Source organism: Schistocerca americana, chromosome 10 (genome assembly GCF_021461395.2).
Source record: "Schistocerca americana isolate TAMUIC-IGC-003095 chromosome 10, iqSchAmer2.1, whole genome shotgun sequence".
Taxonomy (NCBI): Eukaryota; Metazoa; Arthropoda; class Insecta; order Orthoptera; family Acrididae; genus Schistocerca; species Schistocerca americana.
Window position 1 is genome coordinate 154631533 of NC_060128.1, and position 19371 is coordinate 154650903.

At 46.4% G+C, this 19371-nt stretch overlaps 1 protein-coding gene across 1 annotated transcript in view; it reads left to right on the forward strand.

The window, feature by feature from the left end:
* The window catches only part of LOC124552639 (serine protease 33-like), a 172014-nt gene that overhangs the window by 103441 nt on the left and 49202 nt on the right, over positions 1-19371 (forward strand). The window contains exon 4 of the mRNA XM_047126967.1: positions 3794-3939. Coding sequence (XP_046982923.1) covers positions 3794-3939 — 146 coding nt within the window. The remainder of the gene's footprint in view (positions 1-3793; positions 3940-19371) is intronic.

Here is a 19371-nt window from a genome sequence, read left to right on the forward strand (position 1 = left end):
AATTACTGTTTCGAATATTTAAAAAAAAAGTCAGTAAGGTAGCTGGATGATAATTATTCAAGTCTGTTTTATTGGTGATGGGTGGGTGGGATATTAGGTGCTGAGGCTGGATTTTGCGGTTGGTATATTGTGTCTGAAGGTGCTTCCGGAAGAGAAGAAGGCGTAGGAAGTAAATTATTTGGTATAAGATACCGGCCATGGTGGCCGAGCGGTTCTAGGCGCTACAGTCTGGAACCGCGCGACCGCTACGGTCGCAAGTTCGAATCCTGCCTCGGGCATGGATGTGTGTGATGTCCTTAGGTTAGTTAAGTTTAAGTAGTTCTAAGTTCTAGGGGACTGATGGCCTCAGAAGTTAAGTCCCATAGTGCTCAGACCCATTTGAACCATTTGGTATAAGATGCGAGATGGGGAAGGTAGGTGGATGCAAAGGGTGATGCATGTCTTTCCAGGATTTCAAGGGATCTGCAGAATTTACGGGTGGCAGAGATACAGGTAAGATGGCATACGTTAGGATGAGGTGGATGAGGGATTTGTAGATGAGGATGGTAGAAGTATGCAGATCCCCGGTTTTCACTACAACCTATGTTCCAAGTGTATCAAAACTGTCACTGTCCTGCCATATCTCCGTTTCTGCAAACCAGAACATCATTCTTGGCGCAATTTGTTAAGTAACTTGTTTCTCCAGCAGGTAATGAAACATCATTATTGCATGCGCCAAATTCAAAGACAGGTATCAGCAGACTCAGACCACCACACTGGTAATGCTAATCTCATAATTATAAACAATATGCGTTTCGAGATACCGTCTACATCTACATAAATACTCAGCAAACCACACTTAAGTGCCTGGCAGAGGGTTCATTGAACCACCTTCACAATGATTCTGTTATTCCAGTCTCGAACAGTGCGCGGAAAAAACGAACATCTATATCTTTCCGTGCGAGCACTGATTTCCCTTTATCTTGTTATGATGATCGTTTCTCCCTATGTAGATCGGCGCCAACAAAATATTTTCGCATTCGGAGGAGAAAGTTGGCAGCTGAAATTTCGTGAGGAGATTCATGCTCTTATTGTCAGGCATTCTTGCACAAGGATCCAGCAGACTTTCACAAGTTGAATAAAATCGAATAATGTCCGTCTTGTCACAGTAGACAATCTTTTATTCTGAACAGCCTGCAACAATGATCCCATGTAATTGGGAAAACACTCTAATGACCTGATTAAAAATTTCCTCTTACTTAAAAGATCTGTTTTAGTAAGTTTTTAAGAGACGATAGCTTTTAGAACAAGCTGAAAAACGAATGATGCAAAAAATGAGCCAAGGTATCAAAATAGTATACTAAAACCACGAGCTAAAATTTTGTGATATTTTTTTTCACTTTTATTCAAGCCGTTACTGTAAATTTTGTCTACTGAGCCCCCAGACGTCACGCACTTGTTCATAAAGGGATGATTTAATAGTCTTCATATGATAATTGTTGCATTCTGCACTTATCCAGTCTGACAAGGCATTACTTGGTGACAATCTGATGATGGCCAATGGTATCAAGTGTAAAGGAAAGCTGCTTTCGTTTTGGTTATTACTTTCTTTTTATTTCAAAGAAAAGTTACTTTATTCTCTCATTAGGCTTTATACTACTGGCCATTAAAATTGCTACACCAAGAAGAAATGCAGATAATAGACGGGTATTCATTGGACAAATATATTATACTAGAACTGACATGTGCTTATATTTTCACGTAATTTGGGTGCATAGATCCTGAGAAATCAGTACCCAGAACAACCACCTCTGGCCTTAATAACGCCCTTGATACACCTGGGCATTGAGTCAAACAGAGCTTGGACGGCGTGTACAGGTACAGCTGCCCATGCAGCTTCAACACGATACCACAGTTCATTAAGAGTAGTGACTGGCGTATTGTGACGAGCCAGTTGCTCGGCCACCATTGACCAGACGTTTTCCATTGGTGAGAGATCTGAAGAATGTGCTGGCCAGGGCACCAGTCGAACGTTTTCTGTATCCAGAAAGGCCCGTACAGGACCTGCAACAAGCGGTCGTTTATTATCCTGCTGAAATGTAGGGTTTCGCAGGGATCGAATGAAGGGTACAGTCACAGGACGTAACACATCTGAAATGTAACGTCAACTGTTCAAAGTGCCGTCAGTGCGAACAAGAGGTGACCGAGACGTGTAACCAATGGCACCCCATAACATCACGCCGGGTGATACGCCAGTATGGCGATGACGAATACACGCTTCCAATGTGCCTTCACCGCGATGTCGCCAATGACGGATGCGACCATCATGATGCTGCAAACAGAACCTGCATTCATCCGAAAAAATGACATTTTGCCATTCGTGCACCCAGGTTCGTCGTTGAGTACACCATCGCAGGCGCTCCTGTGTGTAATCCAGCGACAAGGGTAACCGCAGCTGTGGTCTCCGAGCTGATAGTCCGTGCTGCTGCAAACGTCGTAGAACTGTTCGTACAGATGGTTGTTGTCTTGCAAACGCCTCCATCTGTTGACTCAGGGATCGAGACGTGGCTGCACGATCCTTTACAGCCATGCGGATAAGATGCCTGTCATCTCGACCGCTAGTGATACGAGGATCCAGCACGGCGTTCCGTATTACCCTCCTGAACCCACCGATTCCATATTCTGCTAACAGTGATTGGATCTCGACCCAGGCGGGCAGCAATGTCGCGATACGGTAAACCGCGATCAGGATAGGCTACAATCCGACCCTTATCAAAGTCGGAAACGTGATGGTACGTATTTCTCCTCCTTCCACGAGACATCACAACAACGTTTCACCAGGCAACGCCGGCCAACTGCTGTTTGTGTATGAGAAATCAGTTGGAAACTTTCCTCATGTCAGCACGTTGTAGGTGTCGCCACCGGCGCCAACCTTGTGTGAATGCTCTGAAAAGCTAATCATTTGCATACCACAACATCTTCTTGCTGTCGGTTAAATTTCGCGTTTGTAGCACGTCATCTTCGTGGTATAGCAGTTTTAATGTTCAGTACTGTATCATTTCATGCTCCACTTAAAACCAAGCAAAGGCAATATTCAGGTGGTAAAAGCCTTTCTCAAGTTGTTTATAAACCTAGGTGTGGTTGGGGAGTGGTAAACTCACTAGGCTCCTATTGTTAGACTGCGAGTTGTTCAACCTGCCGCTGGCAGTACTTTGGATGACGGTGGTGGGCGAATGGGACCTCTCGCGTAGGGAGGACCCCGGTATCGGTTGCTCACAAGGTGCCTGTTATTATTATTATTATTATTAGTAGTAGTAGTAGTAGTAGTAGTAGTATGCAACCAGTTCTTCAACCTGATGTCAGCGGCGCCGGCGGGAGTGGCCGTGCGGTTCTAGGCGCTACAGTGTGAAGCCGAGCGACCGCTACGGTCGCAGGTTCGAATCCTGCCTCGGGCATGGATGTGTGTGATGTCCTTAGGTTACTGAGGTTTAAGCAGTTCTAAGTTCTACGCGAGTGATGACCTCAGAAGTTAAGTCGCATAGTGCTCAGAGCCATTTTTTTTATGTCAGCGGCGCTGTGGACAGCGATGCTGAGCGAGTGGGACCTCTGGGATAGGGAGGGCACTGGGCAACGGTTGCTCACAAGGGGGCTGCTGCTGTTATTGTTGTTCCTGTCCAGCTAGTTGTTCAACCTGCTGCTGGCGGCGCTGTGGACGGCGGTGCTCGGAGAGTGGGACCTCTTACGTAGGGAGGGCGCGGGCTAGCGGATGCTCACAAGGTGACTGTTGTCGTTATTGTTTGTTGTTCTTGTGCAGCGAGTTGTTCAACCTGCCGCTGGCGGCGCTGTGGACGGCTGTGCTGGGCGAGTGGGACCTCTCGCACCGGGAGGGCTCGGAGCAGCGGCTGCCCGTCGACCGCATCGTGCTGCACCAGCGCTTCCGCCACCACCTGCACGACATCGGTGAGTCAGTCAGCCCACTGGTCGTCTAAAATAGCCCTGATGCCGGCAAGCGAAACGATGGAATTGCGGGTAACAATCGGTTCAGAGCACCTAAGGCAAACCTGACGTCATTTTGACGTCACACGCTATATCGAAGATAGCACGAGCTACCTTTCGACTTTCGTGATCGTTCGGAACTTAAGAGACTCCGTACTGGACTTGGTCCGTACTGGACTTGGTCGTTTTTAATTGAAACTGTCTTTGATGGATTTCTTACCAGGTGTTTATAATTAAAGTGCAGCTACTCACTGAGGTCCAGTGTGGGCTTTTATCTTATGGCAGCGAATCTTGGTGGATATGCTAGTGCATTAATAAGGAACCGATTTACGCTGAAAACAAGTTAGTTCCAATTATGGACACCAGTTGCAAACCTGGCGCTCTATACTGTCTGTAGGAGGTATGATATCCACGCTGTCATTTGACAAGCCATAATGTGAGTGAGCAGTATGGCTATCGAGAAGAGTGCCCTCGCGCTCTTAGTGTAACTGTTTTATGCAAATAGGAGAAATTACAGTGCTGCATCGGGAGAGTATCGTCGACTGAAAGGTGTGAGGAGATGCCCAGTGCATTTAAATGGTTTAAAGACGATGATTGCGAAAATCGTAAACATGGACTATCGTGGTGTGGCACGCATCCTATGCTGGTGGAAGTTATTGACGGGGTTTCCATTACTGTAACCGGTAATGCTACTGCTCGTGCAGGGTACGAGAAATGTTCATTCCTTGGTCAACAGTATGGAATGTTTTGCAATCTATTTTACACTGGTTTGCCATACCAAGACGGCGTAACAAATGAAACCTTATTATCTGCAGTAATGTTCTCAAATTGCCCTTCGGTTTCTGACACAAATCAGAGTTCATGTGGCTGGGCAATATTCTATGGAGTGACGAGGCACATTTTACACTACAGGGTCTAGAAAATACACAGAACTGCCTAATTTGGGGTATTGTTAAACCGATTATTGTGCACGAAGAGCAATTGAACTCGCCGTATGTGACTGTGTCAGGTATTCTGTGACGTCTGCAGCTTATCGTGACCTCTTTGTAAAGTACTTGATTCCTGATATGGAAGAACGTGATGTGTGGACCCCACTGTATTCATGCAAGATAGAACAAAACCTCATTTTACTCGCCCAGTGGAAAATCTGCTTAATGCAACATTCCACGAAAGCGTTATCTCCAGAGGTTTTCTAGATACATGGCCTACAGGATCACCTGATCTGAATCCGTAAGTAATTTGGCTCTGGGGCTATCTAAAAGATCGCGTTTACCAGGGACACGTTCGGTCTATTTGATCTGAAAGCCGGTATACAGGAATACGTTGCTCAACCGGAACTGTTTCGAGCAAAATGTTGATCACGACGACTCACAATGAGCAAATTGTGTAAGCCGCAGTTTGTATACAATCAACACTACGCCTTTCTCAAATGACCTTTTCTGCCCACGTCCTGGTCCTAATCGACTACCTATAGAAACATTTGAATACTTCTTTCTAGCAATCACAGCGCCAGATTTGTACCTGGCAGCCACAATTGGAACTTGTTTTCCATCGTAAATCGGTCCGAATTAACGCGTTAGAATATCTGTCAAGTTTTGCTGCCATACGAGAATTGCAGTCCACGATGGATTTTTGTGAGTAACTGTACTTTAATCATAACCATCCGGCGTAACAGCTTATGCCTTATGAATATATGCTGTTTCAAAACAAAAGCATATTCAGGATCTGTCGAAAACGCATCGGTATTGGCACAACTTGTTGTAACAAAATGACGAAAAAGTCATATTTGTCTTCAAAGAATTTTCATATTTGATTGCTTTCGTATCATGAAAGTATGCCATTTCAAGGCAACAGTGCATTGAAAGGCTATCAGAAACACGTTGTTCTTGGTGTAATTTGATATTATTAAATGTCAGGTAGTGATATATTAACGGTTAAAACCTTCAAGTGGTCAAAGCCAAACGCCAGGTCGAAAGTTGCTTGAGTTCACTGATGTAGCAGATAGAAGCATGGAGCTGCGAATTGTAAAGCAATTGGTTCGTATCCTGCTACTTCCATATATTCTTTTTATTGACCATCTCGTTTCTAAATGATTGACATCACACTTTCTTTATCTTTCGATTCACGACATGAGAAGTTGACGTGACGATCAGGACGAAACATTCGCCTCAGAGTGCACTGGAGGCTAAGCTTTTCTTTTCCGGAAGGTGCATTAATCTTGGAGTTACTTTGTTTATAAATATAGTATGTTACAGGGTGACAACTATTGAACTATATGAAAAAAAGTAAATTATTTACAAACCACGGCGTGCACACACTTTATTCAAGATGCAAACGTCACTGCAGATATTCTGATTTAGATTATGGCATGTTCGATATGCCCGCCATCATTGGCGATGATATGGCGCAGACGATTAGCGAAATTCTGCATGATCCGCTGAAGAGTCGGAACATCGATGCTGTCGATGACCCCCTGAATGGCTATTTCAGCTCAGAAATAATTTTGGGGTTATTGCTGTACACCTTGTCTTAGATACAGCCCCACCAAAAGGAGTCGCATGTGTTCAGATCCGGGGAATATGGCGTCCAATCGAGGCCCATGCCAGTGTCCTCTGGGTACCCCAGAGCCAGAATGCGGTCCCCAAAGTGCTCCTCCAGGAGATCATACACTCTCCTGCTTCGGTGGGGTGGAGCTCCGTCCTGCATGAACCACATCTTGTCGAAATCTTCTACCAAAACCTTCATGTACCGTTCGGTAGTCATGGCGCTATCAAGGAATATCCCACCGATTATTCCGTGACCGAACATAGCACGCCACACAGTCACCCGTTGACGGTGAGGAGACTTCTCGATGCGAAATGAGGATTCTCAGTCCCTCAAATGTAAAGCTCTGTGTAAGGAAAGTATGGCCATCCTTTTCCCCTGCGTTTGCCGCCGACTGCAGTTAAGGACTGGCTGAAGCCGCTACACGTGAAATTAGCAAAAATGGTTCAAATGGCTCTGAGCACTGTGGGACTTAACTTCTGAGGTCATCAGTCCCCTAGAACTTAGAACTACTTAAACCTAACTAACCTAAGGACATCACACACATCTATGCCCGAGGCAGGATTCGAACCTGCGACCGCAGCGGTCGCGTGGTTACAGACTATGGCACCTAGAACCGCTCGGCCACTCCGGCCGGCTGACATTAGCAACCACTGTGGGCCCAAGCGTTACGAGTGAAGCATAGGAAGTGTTGTGTATCTTCGAAGTTTTAAGTAGAATAATGCCTCAGTGGCTAAAAGGGAGGAAAGCTGTACAGAATTCCTTCCGGAGGTAGATATTCAACAAAAAGGGGAATATTGGTCGCAATGGGAAATGTTGCAGGAACTCGACTTGACCATTCAGTTAATTTTATTCATTTCTGGCCCTTTGTCTTTGTTTCTTTTTTACATTTCTGTTACTTAGTTTCCAATCCATTCGAACAGAAAAGAAAAAAGAGTCAGAAGAGCTAATAGGATGGTTTAATGGTAATTCAATTACAAAACAGAAATCTTAGGGATATAACAGCCACCGTTAGCATATAATACGAAAAACAGTGAGTGATACCGTACAAAGTTATCGTGACTGGTAAAAAATTTGACCTGATTGTCTGTACCGTATGGTTTAAACTTATATTTACGGTGCTCACAACAATAAATTGTACTTTGTTCCATTCAATGTAATGTACAAAAAAAATGGCCTAGGCAAGGACCGAACCTACGACTTTTCATTCAGTATCCATTAACCTTACCAGAAAACTTATTACTGTTGCAATGTGCTCGCTAATCTACAGTATATTAATACAAATACAGTTCTTACTGTCTCCTTCAGCCTACTTTTGATCGTAAGCCTAGTTTTATTTGAACACATTTTAAAAATATTGTATTCTCTTGTACTTTTTAGTCATTCTCCTAATGTTATAGAAGAATTCGCAGAAAACATTTTTGGGATAGATCTGACAAAAATATAAAGCATACCTAAACATCTCGGCAAGTTTATCAATTCTGTTTACTGTGGTACCACGCATAAATATGGACGAATTTTCTTAATACAGGAACACGAAGTAAGTCGATATAGAGCTTTAAATTAGCGATTGATTGTTCCTTGCGCTTGTGAACTAATATTTGGTTTTCTTTTGTCCTGCTGGCTATTGGATGGGACCAATTTAATGCTAATTACGAAAAGAGGTGTTCAAACTTGATACCGTAACAAGAACTGCGAAATCTGCTCTCGCTATTAGTACAGGATAGCAGGGAAAAAACTGTGTTTCATGCTCGCCACAACAAATGCTTGTCGACTCATTTAGCTGAAATGAAATTTTTTGTTGCTATATATCTGACATGTTCCGTTTGAAGCCACTGATCAGTTTTAGAAGTGCTTTAAACGGCTGAGTGCATTTCTTCAATATACAGGGCTAAATATGCTGCAGAAGTCAGTGTATCACCAGCGGCGCACTGGGCCCAAAATGGCGGCCACTGACAAGTTGATCGTACTTTCCCTATACAGAGCTTTGCCCAAAATGCGGTGTACTGTGACATTTTAAAGTGCAAAGGACCGACACCAACAAGGCCCGTGGACATGCGCATACTAATTTCCATCATGCCCCGCGACCAACCGTGCAGTTTGAACGTCCTAACGCAAACCGTCCAGAAATTATGACGATTTTATTACATATAATTCAGTAATTGTTATCGTATAAGTTCTTCATTCATCTGGACAGAGGTGTGGATTAGAGAGAGATTAAAGTGTTTCCAAATCAGCCAGCATTGAATCCTATAAAGTATATAGTCAATAGTGTTCATTAAGGTGTCTCAACAACATAATTTAATTTTAGATAAATTGAAACATTAGTTCCATGTGTCGGGCTGTAATCAGAAATGGTGGGATATTACATCTCTTTCTGGGTAATTCCTTTTATTATTGCGAGTAGTCAGTGTTAATGTAACGTCTCAAATGTAAAAGTAAGATAGAGTGCTTCCTGTTATAAATGATTTAGACTGTGCTGTCCAGTGTGTGCAGAGAATACCAAAGCACGAAAGACAATACCAGGTCCTACAGGCTTCGATACAGCGCGTGACGTTAAAATGACGTCATGATTGCATCAGATGTTATCAAATGAGTGTTACCCCGGTAGTGCACGTCACACCAGAGGCGCCTCTGTGCAGAGAGAGAGAGAGAGAGAGAGAGAGAGAGAGAGAAAGCAGGCCACGAGTGGCCTACCGGGACCATCCGACCGCCATGTCATCCTCGGTGGAGGATGCGGACAGGAGGGGTGTGGGGTCAGCACACCGCTCTCCCGGTCGTAAGATGCTATTCTTGACCAAAGCCACTACTATTCGGTCGAGTAGCTCCTCAATTGGCATCACGAGGCTGAGTGCACCCCGAGAAATGGCAATAACGCATGGCGGCCTGGATGGTCACCCATCCAAGCGCCGACCGTGCCCGACAGCGCTTAATTTCGGTGATCTCACGGGACGAGAGAGAATGATAGCGATAGGGAACCGTAGAGGGGTAGAGTCTTGCTTAAGCAGTTGTTACACAACGATCCGCCAGGAACGAAGCAAATGAACTAGCACTGACATGCCGCTATGGCTCCAGGCTTACGAAGCACGGCGAGCGTAGGCGAGAAAGAGGAACACTGATAGTAGCGTGGCGCGCAACACGAAGTCAACTTCATCTTTATAGCCGAAAGCGGCACTGTATTATCGCTGAAGGAGTACATAAACACAATGAAGTTTAACAAAAATGAAGTTTTTTTATTATAAATAAACTGGTGTTTTCTTGATCGTTTAGAACAGAAAGCGCCCTAAAACCGTCTTTTGTTTGTTTCGCGGCCGTTAGCCACTAGTCACTTGAATCAGCAGTTGTCTTGTGACAGCCAGAGCGAGAGCACCAGCAGCAGCGAGTACTGTTTGTATAAAGCGTTTTTGTACTTATTTGCTGCGCTTAGCTTTTAAATAGTTTTTCTGGGAAAACCTAGCGTAGTTTTCGCGTCTCGTATTTCAGTGAGTGTTTCTTGATTATCAGAGTAGCTCATCAGAAGACTATCTTGGGAATTTGTCACCGTATAGAGTAGGGTAAACATAGTCATGTGTAGGGACTGTGGTTGTTGTGAGCGGACGCAAGGAGAATTGGCCACTCTTCGGGGGCAGGTGGAGGCTATGTCTGTTAGGCTCATCGAGCTCGAGGCGCAGGCGTCGGCTCGTAGTGGCGTTGGGGCAACTGTGGTGAGACCTATGCCTACTTCGGTGGCCTTGGAATCACATGGAACCCCTGATGTCGCTGCATCTTCCGGCAGTGAGCATCTTACCGGTCAGCCATCACTCCAGGGTGAATGGCGGACAGTGGTGGGCTCGCGCGTGCCTGGCCGAAAGGGGAAGGTGGGATCTGGCCGCGTGGCGGCTGCCTTACCCTTTTTCCAACAGGTACGGGGTGCTTCCTAGTGGTGATGACATCGTTTCCGAGCCACCACAGGATGCCTCGCCTGTTGGGCCAGTGGCCGATTCTCCGGCAAGGTCCCGACAGTCACAGAGGGCGGGCCTATTAGTTATAGGGAGCTCCAACGTTAGGCGGGTTATGGAGCCCCTCAGGAAAATAGCGGGTAGGTCGGGGAAGAATGCCAGTGTGCACTCGGTGTGCTTGCCGGGGGGTCTCGTCCGTAATGTGGAGGAGGCCCTTCCGGCAGCTATTGAACGCACTGGGTGTGACCGGCTGCAGATAGTAGCACATGTCGGAACGAATGACGCCTGCCGCTTGGGTTCTGAGGCCATCCTTGGTTCCTTCCGGCGGCTGGCTGATTTGGTGAAGACAACCAGCATCGCACGCGGAGTGCAAGCTGAGCTTAATATCTGCAGCATAGTGCCCAGAGTCGATCGCGGTCCTCTGGTTTGGAGCCGTGTGGAGGGTCTAAACCAGAGGCTCAGACGACTCTGCGACTATAATGGTTGCAAATTCATCGACCTCCGTTATTGGGTGGAGAACTGTAGGGCCCCCCTAGACAGGTCAGGCGTGCACTACACACCGGAAGCAGCTACTAGGGTAGCAGAGTACGTGTGGCGTGCACACGGGGGTTTTTTAGGTTAGAGGGACCCCCCCTTGGGCGAACCGATAAAATACCTGACGGCTTACCAGAGAGGACATTATCATCGTTGATAAAGAACGTCCGTCCTCAGAGACCAAAAACAGGAAAAGTTAACGTAATATTGGTAAACTGCAGGAGTATCCAGGGCAAGGTTCCTGAATTAGTATCTCTTATTGAAGGAAATAGTGCGCATATAGTATTAGGAACGGAAAGTTGGTTAAAACCGGAAGTGAACAGTAACGAAATCCTAGACACAGAATGGAATACATACCGCAAGGATAGGATAAACGCCAATGGTGGAGGAGTATTTATAGCAGTAAAGAATTCAATAATATCCAGTGAAGTTATTAGCGAATGCGAATATGAAATAATCTGGGTTAAGTTAAGTATCAAAGGTGGGTCAGATATGATAGTCGGATGCTTCTATAGACCACCTGCATCAGCAACCGTAGTAGTTGAGCGCCTCAGAGAGAACCTGCAGAACGTCGTAAAGAAGTTTCGTGATCATACTATTGTAATAGGGGGAGACTTCAATCTACCAGGTATAGAATGGGATAGTCACACAATCAGAACTGGAGCCAGAGACAGAGACTCTTGTGACATTATCCTGACTGCCTTGTCCGAGAATTACTTCGAGCAGATAGTTAGAGAACCAACTCGTGAAGCTAACGTTTTAGACCTCATAGCAACAAATAGACCGGAACTTTTCGACTCCGTGAATGTAGAAGAGGGTATCAGTGATCATAAGTCAGTGGTTGCATCAATGACTACAAGTGTAATAAGAAATGCCAAGAAAGGAAGGAAAATATATTTGCTTAACAATAGTGATAGGGCACAGATCGCAGAATATCTGAGTGACCACCATCAAACGTTCATTTCTGAGGAAGAGGATGTGGAACAAAAATGGAAAAAATTCAGGACCATCGTCCAGTACGCCTTAGATAAGTTCGTACCGACTAAGGTCCAAAGCGAGGGGAAAGATCCACCGTGGTATAACAATCATGTACGAAAGGTACTACGGAAACAAAGAAAGCTTCATCATAGGTTTAAGAGTAGTCGAATCATAGCTGATAAGGAAAAGCTGAACGAAGCGAAAAAGAGCGTAAAGAGAGCAATGAGAGAAGCATTCAACGAATTCGAACATAAAACATTGGCAAACAATCTAAACAAGAACCCTAAAAAGTTTTGGTCATATGTAAAATCGGTAAGCGGATCTAAATCCCCTATTCAGTCACTCGTTGACCACGATGGCACCGAAACAGAGGACGACCGAAGAAAGGCAGAAATACTGAATTCAGTGTTCCGAAACTGTTTCACTGCGGAAAATCGTAACACGGTCCCTGACTTCAGCCGTCGCACGGACGCCAAAATGGAAAATATTGAAATAAACGATATCGGAATTGAAAAACAACTGCTATCACTTAGTAGCGGAAAAGCATCCGGACCAGACGAGATACCCTTAAGATTCTACAGTGATTATGCTAAAGAACTTGCCCCCTTTCTATCAGCAATTTATCGTAGATCGCTGGAAGAACGTAAAGTACCTAGCGACTGGAAGAAAGCGCAGGTCGTTCCCATTTTCAAGAAGGGTCATAAATCAGATGCGAATAATTATAGGCCTATTTCGCTTACGTCAATCTGTTGTAGAATAATGGAACATGTTTTGTGTTCTCGTATTATGACGTTCTTAGATAATACAAATCTCCTTCATCATAACCAACATGGATTCCGCAAACAGAGATCATGTGAAACTCAGCTCGCCCTATTTGCCCAAGAAATTCACAGTGCCGTAGACACTGGCGAGCAGATTGATGCCGTATTCCTGGACTTCAGGAAGGCATTTGATACGGTTCCGCACTTACGTTTAGTGAAAAAAATACGAGCTTACGGAATATCGGACCAGGTTTGTGATTGGATTCAGGATTTCCTAGAAGAAAGAACACAACATGTCATTCTTAACGGTTCAAAATCTGCAGATGTAGAGGTAATTTCGGGAGTACCGCAGGGAAGCGTGATAGGACCTTTATTGTTTACAATATACATAAATGACTTAGTTGACAACATCGGTAGCTCCGTGAGGCTATTTGCAGATGACACGGTTGTCTACAAGAAAGTAGCAACATCAGAAGACTCGTACGTACTCCAGGAGGACCTGCAGAGGATTAATGCATGGTGCGACAGCTGGCAGCTTTCCCTAAACGTAGATAAATGTAATATAATGCGCATACATAGGGGCAGAAATCCATTCCAGTACGATTATGCCATAGGTGGTAAATCATTGGAAGCGGTAACGACCGTAAAATACTTAGGAGTTACTATCCGGAGCGATCTGAAGTGGAATGATCACATAAAACAAATAGTGGGAAAAGCAGGCGCCAGGTTGAGATTCATAGGAAGAATTCTAAGAAAATGTGACTCATCGACGAAAGAAGTAGCTTACAAAACGCTTGTTCGTCCGATTCTTGAGTATTGCTCATCAGTATGGGACCCTTACCAGGTTGGATTAATAGAAGAGATAGACATGATCCAGCGAAAAGCAGCGCGATTCGTCATGGGGACATTTAGTCAGCGCGAGAGCGTTACGGAGATGCTGAACAAGCTCCAGTGGCGGACACTTCAAGAAAGGCGTTACGCAATACGGAGAGGTTTATTATCGAAATTACGAGAGAGCACATTCCGGGAAGAGATGGGCAACATATTACTACCGCCCACATATATCTCGCGTAATGATCACAACGAAAAGATCCGAGAAATTAGAGCAAATACGGAGACTTACAAGCAGTCGTTCTTCCCACGCACAATTCGTGAATGGAACAGGGAAGGGGGGATCAGATAGTGGTACAATAAGTACCCTCCGCCACACACCGTAAGGTGGCTCGCGGAGTATAGATGTAGATGTAGATGTGGGTATAGGGAGTAATTTTCGCGTGACGTGACAGTGCCAAGTAACCCAGCTGGATGACACTTGGACCATACACTGAGACAAGTGCTGCATTATAAAATGGTTCAAATGGCTCTGAGCGCAATGGGACTTTAACATCTGAGAACTACTTAAACCTAACTAACCTAAGGACATCACACACATCCATGCCCGAGGCAGGATTCGAACTTGCGACCGTAGCGGTCGCGCGGTTCCGGACTGTAGCACCTGGAACCGCTCGGTCACCGTGGCCGGCCGCTGCATTATTGTACAGTAGGTAATCGAAAGGAATACGCAATGAGACGAACGGAAATGACACTTTTATTCAAAGGCAGGAGTTACAATGAAGTCACTGGGATTAATGGTCGTTCCTTGGACGTTACAAAAAGCGGAGGATGGTTCTTAACACTTAGCCATCCGCACGTCTCGTACAAATTTATTCGCTTGGCGCCGGCAGCCGCTAATTCGGGTTATTTGGCTTGTTGCCGACCGTTCTTGACATCAGCAGGAGATTATAAATTGTAACGTTTTGCTCATCGTTAGTTCTCATGAGTTCTCAACCCTGTTCACCTACTTTCATGAAATTTCGAAGATATACATACGTAAATAAATACAAAATTTGTTTGTTCCATAAATTTGTTTATTTGCATTGTCTTTGGTACTTAGTACACTTCTCGCCATTAAAATTTCTACACCAAGAAGAAATGCAGTTGATAAACGAGTATTCATTGGACAAGTATATTATACTAGAACTGACATGTGATTACATTTTCACGCAATTTGGGAGCATAGATCCTGAGAAATCAGTACCCAGAACAACCACCTCAGGCCGTAATAACGGCCTTGATACGCCTGGGCATTGAGTCAAACAGAGCTTGGATGGCGTGTACAGGTACAGCTGCCCATGCAGCTTCAACACGATACCACAGTTCATCAAGAGTAGTGACTGGCGTATTGTGACGAGCCAGTTGCTCGGCCACCATTGAACAGACGTTTTCAATTGGTGAAAGACCTCGAGAATGTGCTGACCAGGGCAGCAGTCGAACATTTTCTGTAGCCAGAAAGGACCTGCAACATGCCGTGGTGCATTATCCTGCTGAAATGTAGGGTTTCGCAGGGATCGAATGAAGGGTAGAGTCACGGGTCGTAACACATTTGAAATGTAACGTCCACTGATCAAAGTGCCGTCAATGCGAATAAGAGGTGACCGAGACGTGTAACCAATGGCACCTCATACCATTACGCCGGGTGATACGCCAGTATGGTGATGACGAATACACGCTTCCAGTGTGCGTTCACCGCGATGTCACGAAACGCGGATGCGACCATCTTGATGCTGTAAACAGAACCTGGATTCATCCGCAAAAATGATGTTTTGCCATTCGTGCACGCAGGTTCATCGCTGAGTACACCATCGCAGGCCCTCCTGTCTGTGATGCAGCGTCAAGGATAACCGCAGCTATGGTCTCCGAGCTGATAGTCCATACTGCTGCAACGTCGTCGAACTTTTGGTGCAGATGGTTGTTTTCTTGCAAACGTCCCCATCTGTTGACTCAGGGATCGAGACGTGGCTGCACGATCCGTTACAGCCATGCGGAAAAAATGCCTGTCATCTCGACTGCTAGTGATACGAGGCCGTTGGGATCCAGCACGGCGTTCCGTATTACCCTCCCGAACCCACCAATTCCATATTGTACTAACAGTCATTGGATCTCGACCAACGCGAGCAGCACTGTCGCGATACAATAAAACGCAGTCGCGATAGGCTACTATCCGACCTTTATCGAAATCGGAAACGTGATGGTACGCATTTCTCCTCCCTACACGAGGCATCACAACAACGTTTCACCAGGCAACGCCGGTCAACTGCTGTTTGTGTATGTGAAATCGGTTGGAAACTTTCCTCATGTCAGCACGTTGTAGGTGTCGCCACCGGCGCCAACCTTGTGTGAATGCTCTGAAAAGCTAATCATTTCCATATCACAGCATCTTCTTCCTGTCGGTTAAATTTCGCGTCTGTAGCACATTATCTTTGTGGTGCAGCAATTTTAATTGCCAGTAGTGTATTTCTCTTTCATATGATAAGCAGCAAGACAGTCTCCAAGATGTAACTAACTCCACAAGGCTTGCACAGTAAGTTTGTTGTCTTTTTTTATTTTGTTTTTGGAACATTCATGGAAGTTTCTTCGATTTCGTTTATTTGTTTCGGAAACACGTAGGCCTATTAGATGGTGTTGCTTTATGTGACCAGAAAGTCTGTCAACCGGATCATGATGAGACGTGGCAACCTCCAAGTTTTGCTCCGCGCATTCATAGCAAGTAATCGTATCATCTCTTTCGTCTGCCATGATGAAATGGCACAAGTACTTATAAAAACAAAAAAACTTGTTGACGTGTGTAACTTATTGCTACCTAAACAAAACACCAACAGAATGCAAAAGACACTAAAGTGCTGTCGCCGGCCACTGAGCGATACTATGCACACGACACCACTGCGGTGTCGCCGGCTACTGAACGATACTATGCACACGACACCACTGCGGTGTCGCCGGCTACTGAACGATACTATGCACACGACACCACTGCGGTGTCGCCGGCTACTGAACGATACTATGCACACGACACCACTACGGTGTCGCCGGCTACTGAACGATACTATGCACACGACACCACTGCGGTGTCGCCGGCTACTGAACGATACTATGCACACGACACCACTGCGGTGTCGCCGGCTACTGAACGATACTATGCACACGACACCACTGCGGTGTCGCCGGCTACTGAACGATACTATGCACACGACACCACTGCGGTGTCGCCGGCTACTGAACGATACTATGCACACGACACCACTACGGTGTCGCTGGCTACTGAACGATACTATGCACACGACACCACTGCGGTGTCGCCGGCTACTGAACGATACTATGCACACGACACCACTGCGGTGTCGCCGGCTACTGAACGATACTATGCACACGACACCACTGCGGTGTCGCCGGCTACTGAACGATACTATGCACACGACACCACTACGGTGTCGCCGGCTACTGAACGATACTATGCACACGACACCACTGCGGTGTCGCCGGCTACTGAACGATACTATGCACACGACACCACTGCGGTGTCGCCGGCTACTGAACGATACTATGCACACGACACCACTGCGGTGTCGCCGGCTACTGAACGATACTATGCACACGACACCACTGCGGTGTCGCTGGCTACTGAACGATACTATGCACACGACACCACTGCGGTGTCGCTGGCTACTGAACGATACTATGCACACGACACCACTGCGGTGTCGCCGGCTACTGAACGATACTATGCACACGACACCACTGCGGTGTCGCCGGCTACTGAACGATACTATGCACACGACACCACTGCGGTGTCGCCGGCTACTGAACGATACTATGCACACGACACCACTGCGGTGTCGCCGGCTACTGAACGATACTATGCACACGACACCACTGCGGTGTCGCCGGCTACTGAACGATACTATGCACACGACACCACTGCGGTGTCGCCGGCTACTGAACGATACTATGCACACGACACCACTGCGGTGTCGCCGGCTACTGAACGATACTATGCACACGACACCACTGCGGTGTCGCCGGCTACTGAACGATACTATGCACACGACACCACTGCGGTGTCGCCGGCTACTGAACGATACTATGCACACGACACCACTGCGGTGTCGCCGGCTACTGAACGATACTATGCACACGACACCACTGTGCTGTCGCCGATACTATGCTCACAACACCACTGTGGTGTCGCTGGCCACTGAGTGATACTATGCACACTACACCACTGTGGTGTCGCCGGACGGCAGAGTGTTAATACGTTATGTGATCACAACGGACGGTAGTGCATATTATTCAACGTGCTCCCATGTCGGCCACGTGGTTGGTTAGGAGTTCTTTTGTTAGGAGATTCCATTCCTCCACCAGCACGTTTTATGTGGGCGTGGTGCAGTGTGACTCCCCCACACATCCCACACAAGCTTGATAGGATGCAACTTGGGGCAACAGGCAGGCCAGTTCAATCGCCAAATATCTTCTCTTTCCAGGACCCCTTCCACCTGTGCTGTTCGATGCGGTCTCGCATTGTCATGCGTAAAAGTGCAGTCACAGTTGAACGCACCTCTGAAAAGTCACATGAGGAAGGACTACAGTGTCACAGTAACATCGACCGGTGAAAGCACCGCGTTCAACGATTTGGATGTTAGTACACCCATGTGGCTTTATGCTTCCCCCCACCATAACATGTGGACCACCAAAACGAACATAGAAATGAGGGCTTCAAAAGAAGAGCAATGGGGTGTGGTGCGTTTCTTTACAACGAGAGAAACAGAAATTCGTCAAAGAACGGCAGGAGTGTATGAAGAACACTACATTTCTGTTCTCAGGGTCAAGAGGTGAGACAAACAATCAATGAAGGACTGATGTTGGCCGATGACCCACGATCTGAAACGCCACGTTACCGACACCATTGTCCAGCAGGCGGATACCCTCATTATTTCTGTGGCAGCCGCGCGGGATTAGCCGAGCTGCCTGAGGCGTCCGTCATGGACAGTGCGGCTGGTCCCAGCGGAGGTTCAAGTCTTCCTTCGGGGATGGGTGTGTGTGTTTGTCCTTAGGATCATTTAGGTTACGTAGTGTGTAAGTTTAGGGACCGATGACCTTAGCAGTTAAGTCCCACAAGATTTCACACACATTTGAACATTTTTGAAGTTACCGTGGCAGCCGTCCGCCTCGATAGGTGAGACTGAATACCAGGCAAAGGGGCCCGTGTTAGATTCCTAGCTGGGTCGGAGATTTTCTCCGCTCAGGGACTGGGTGTTGTCTTCATCATTATCTCATTCACATAGACTCGAAAGTCGCCGGAGTGGCGTCAACTAAAAAGATTTGCACCAGGCGACCGGTCTACCCGACGGGAGGCTCTAGCCACACGACATTTCATTTCCCCGCCGCAGAATCGGGTTGAGCGTTGGAATTGCACATGGAGTGCCCTCCGCATACTGGGGCCCTTCTTCGATGAATTTCCTTTCCCCGAATTCCTTCCGCTGTCAGGAAACTCATTACATCTCTTTCGCTTCATTTCAAGCCTCCGTTTCTGCTTCCAGCGCGAGTGAGTCCGATGGACGGTAGGCGTGCACGCGCTCACTCTGTTGTCATGTGGGAGTGCGCCTGTGTGTCTCTAGCGGCGAGTTTCGGGCATCATCGCTCTTTTAAGGACCACGCATTCCGTAGGTAATGATTTTCCGAACCATTCAGCTGGTTCCATTGTACAGTCTCTGGCTCGCTTCTTTTCGAATGCGTCTTACAATGTTAGATAAACATACACTATATGA